Raw genomic sequence first — 4,251 nt, 5'->3', positions numbered from 1 at the left:
TTTTCTTGAGATAAGGTCTTGTCTCACTCTGTAGCCCAGGCTAGCCTTGAACCTGAGGCTATCCTCCTGCCCCTGCCTCCCAAGTGCTCCAATTCCAGGAGTTAGTTGTGGTACATATATACTCACACAGGGCTCATGACCATGCACATAAATACAAAAGTATAAGCTGGCCATGGTGTCACACACCTTTAATGCCAGCACTTGGGAGGTAGAATTAGGCAGATCTCTATGAGTTCAAGGTTAGCCTGGTCTACTAGCAAGTTCTAGGCCAGCCAGGCCACACAGTGAGACCTTGTCTTTAAAAACAGAACAAAACAACAAAAACTAGGGGGCAGGAGAGATGGCTGAAGAGCACTAGCTACTCTTGCAGAAGACCCCAGTTCAATTCCCAGCACCTACATGGTAGCTAACAACCTCCTGTAACTCCGGTTCCAGGGGATCCAATGCCTTCTTCTGACCTCTGAGGGCAATGCACGACAGGGACACACCTACCTACATACATGCAGGCATTACACTCATACACATAAAAAAATAAAAAGGATAGTTCTGGGGAGAGCAAGGTGGCTCAGTGATTAAAAGCACTTGCTACACAAGCCTGATGAATTGAGTTCCATCCCAGGGACTGATAGAGGAAGCGGAGAACCAGAAAACTGCCCTCTGATTTCCAAATGTGCAGTGGCGGATGGACCCAGACTCTCACACACAGTCTAGTAATAAACTTAAAAAGTAGTTCTGGGCTGGGAACATAGGACGGTTGGTAGAGTCCTTACCATCATTTGTGCGTGAAGTCCCGAGTTTGATCCCCAGTACGTGCAAACCAGGAATGGGAGCACAGGCCTGTAATCCCAGTACTGAGAAGGCAAGGCAGAAGAATCAGAAATTCAAGATGATCCTCAGCTACAGCAGCCAGTTGGAGGTCAGCATAAGCTAGATGAGACACTGTCTCAAAAAAAATAGCAGCTTTTTGCTGGCAAGTCATGCTGTACATTAGGGAAGTGGACCCTCTTTCACCATCCTGTCACTGCCACTTATTTTCTAGGTTCTTCACTAAGTCATTGTTAATGGGACAGATTGAAGCAGCTCTCAGGAATGACAATATCTTGTACTGTGAAGACTCCATCAGACCCTAATTGAAGTTCTGTTGCCTACATCTCAGTGTCTGTGTGAACCAGGAAAGAGGAGAGACAGGGGTTCTATGATGGGCTATTTCCTCTACTTTCAGAAATGAAAACTTATTTCCAAGTTGTTCTTTACAAAAACTCCACCAAGCCTGTCACCGGATTAAGAAGTTTAAGCGCGCTCCCCCTCAGATAGGACCAAGGAACACCCCACCCCAACACACATCTCACTGCTTTTCAAGATTCTAACCAATTTAAAGACTACAGAGGACAAAGCTTCCTTGATCAGTTAACTTAAGGGGAAACAAACCAAAGACACTGAAATTACCTTTAAATGTTGCTTGCCGTTAAGTTTTCTGTCTATTTCTTTTCCCAATTTTGAGATAGGGCGTCTGTATCAAGTATCCCACACTGGTCTGAACTGGTCCTCCCGCCTCCACACCTCCTCAGGGCTGCTGTTCCAGGCCTGTGCTACCACGCCTAGTTTGTGCAGTTTCAGGAATCAAATCCCTGGTTTCAGGCAAGCTTCACAAACACTCCATCAACTGAGCTGCACCCTGGTCCCTTGCTGTTAAATTTTTGTACAGTTTCTAGCAAAATGTGAAAAACTGTGCCACACTGTCCACATGCATAGCATGAAGTATAATCCAGAAAGCAACAGGTCCGAACACTTGAAATTGCCTTAAAAAATTACAGTCCTAAATGTTTCTGTCTATAACTCCCTTGGTATTATCTGTTGAATGCCCCCTCCGGTACCTCAAGTTATTAACCAGTGTTTAAAAGGACATTTTCTTTCCCACAAGAAACTGGGCATGTGATAGACTAATACTAAATATACTAAATACCATAGTATACACAGAAAGTATCAGAAGAAAGTGAGATCTAGAAAACTCCACCTTCAGCTACAACTGCAGGCAGCTTTGGCCAGGGGTGAGTGTATCTGTGCATTTCATTCATGTGAAAATTAATGACTTGGAGGCTGGAGAGATGGCTCAGCACTTAAGAGCCTGTATGACTCTTGCAGAGGACCCAGCTTTAGTCCTAATACCTACATTGGGTAGCGCTCATAACTGCCTGTAGCTCCAGCTCCGGGGGATCCTACATACCAGGCTTCCTCAGGCACCTGCACTCATGTGTGCATACCACACAGACACTCACATACATGTCATTAAAAATAAAATAATCGAGGGGCGTGGTGGTGCCAGCACTAAGGAGTTAGATGCAGGCAGATCTTTTTGAGTTCTAGGCCAGCCTGGTTTACATAGCAAACTCAAGGCCAGCCAGGGCTACACAGAGAGACCCTGTCTCAAAAAACTAAAAACAAAGCAAAACAGCAACAACAACAAAATCTTAAAAAACAAAACAAAACAAAAACTAATGACTTGGGAAAAGGGAGAATTTTGTCTTCCAATTTTTAAAGTTTTGTTTACCTAACAATTTCTAGGTTTCACAAATTTTCATGCTATGAGTGGCAGAACGACTAGCCAAGTTAACTGGGGAAAAGAATTGGAAGGAAACCTGGGCGTAAACAAGCTAATCTATAGGAAGTGAGAGATATTTTTAGTTTTGCTCGACTTTTGAATTCATTTAAAATTCCACAGGGAGACAATGCTTTGGCGGAGTAGTTACACTGAGAAAAACGCTTAAGTCCTAGAAATTCTATGCTGCCGGTTTAAGAAAACGTGGATTTGGCCGGCATTGATGGCAGATATTTAAGTCAGAGCTGTTCTTATGAATATGTCAGCAAGTGGAGTTTAATTTTTCTGAGATGGGTGAGAGGGAAAGAAAACAAACACAGGCTCCTAAGCAGACTGGACAGAGAACTGCCTAAAACTATCAGATACTAACTTAGCACATTTGTAAATGTATTGTAAACATTTAATGTAGGTAACATTTTTAGAAGCAGGTATTATATTACAACTCATACAGCTAGATTCCTCAAAAACAAGGTTTAGAAAAACATTGTTTTTACTATTTTTACTCACACCTAAATGGTGCTTGTTAGTCTTAGCAATTTTATAGTAACTATAGCTTTACTACAACCAGTCACTTAAGTCAGAGTTAAAACCGCAGTCTGATAAACCACCAAGAGTCCCTTTATTATAAGTTCCTAACAGGCATAAAGTGCAAAGCACTTGCAATTTCTCAAACATAGGAACTTTTAATACTATGACGACAGCAGGTTATCAACGGATTCACAACAGTTCTGATGTATTTTCAATTAGACTAGCGGCTGTGGTTCCTCTCAACAGATGCCCTCCAGGGGGTTAAAGGGCAGAACCCCTAACAAGATGCATTCTCGATTAGTGCTTTCAGGAAGATTTCCGCTGAGACCAAAAACACGGGGTTCATCGGTTCTTACCGGACCATGGTTCTTGTCCTTAAGAGCCAGGAAAGAAATTGAAAGCCAGTGAAGGAAGATCTCAGCCACTGACGGCTAAGGCATTGTCAGAGGGAAGAAAAGTGCTTTTCTCCCCCAAGCCTGTCGCCGCGGTTTGACTTGGTGCCTTACCTGTGATCGTAATGGTCCCCAGCATATTTTAATAACTTCAGTCCTCAACCTCGTGTGACAGCTGGCAGAAGCCTCCGTCTCCTCACTGCCAACCCCGTGAAGTCTCGATGTGATCAGAGAACCCAGTGCCAACCACCCTCAGAGCATCGGAGAGCCAGCTACACGCGCCCTGGAGGTGCACCGAAGAGTGTGGCAGATGCACGTCCCAGGATAATTATAGGAGGACCCCGCCCCCGCCCGAGGCCCCGCCCCCGCCCCGCCCCCGCTCAGCCAGCCTGCACCTCTGCCAGGACTTGGCTGCACCAACCCAGGAGTCACGTGCCCCACCTAAAGGGCAGAACCCTCCGGAGCTGGTCTCGGGCTCTGCAGAGACCCAGAGCATCCACGTTTGATCCAAACCGTTACTTCATCCCTGGCACCGAGTCACTTCTACAACTAAACTTTTTAAATTACGTAAAGGCAATAACTGCACAGATATTAAGGTCTCCTTTTTTTAAAAATTATTTTTATTTTATGTGTATGCGTGTATTGCTTGCATGTAGGTCAGTGTACCCGTGTCATGCAATGCCTGTGGAGGTCAGAAGAGAGCATTGGATCCCCTGGAACTGCAGTTATGGACAG

General features: G+C 44.7%; 1 protein-coding gene across 3 annotated transcripts in view; it reads right to left on the bottom strand.

The window, feature by feature from the left end:
* Akap12 (A-kinase anchoring protein 12) overlaps window positions 1-4,251 on the bottom strand; it is a 123,207-nt gene that overhangs the window by 24,098 nt on the left and 94,858 nt on the right. For 2 of the 3 annotated variants that reach the window (XM_029570754.1, XM_008847736.3), the window contains exon 1: window positions 3,631-3,813. The exons of the other annotated variant lie outside the window; for it this stretch is intronic. Coding sequence is in view for 1 of the 2 variants with exons in the window: in XM_008847736.3 (XP_008845958.1) it covers window positions 3,631-3,655 (25 nt within the window). In the remaining variant the exon portion in view is untranslated. Of the gene's footprint in view, window positions 1-3,630; window positions 3,814-4,251 lie in introns of those variants that run through there. 3 annotated transcript variants of the gene reach the window in all.

This window comes from Nannospalax galili, unplaced genomic scaffold (assembly GCF_000622305.1).
Source record: "Nannospalax galili isolate Female #2095 unplaced genomic scaffold, S.galili_v1.0 scaffold563, whole genome shotgun sequence".
Lineage (NCBI taxonomy): Eukaryota > Metazoa > Chordata > Mammalia > Rodentia > Spalacidae > Nannospalax > Nannospalax galili.
The sequence above is the reverse complement of the archived record's forward strand: the minus strand, read 5'-3'. Positions and strand labels throughout refer to the sequence as shown.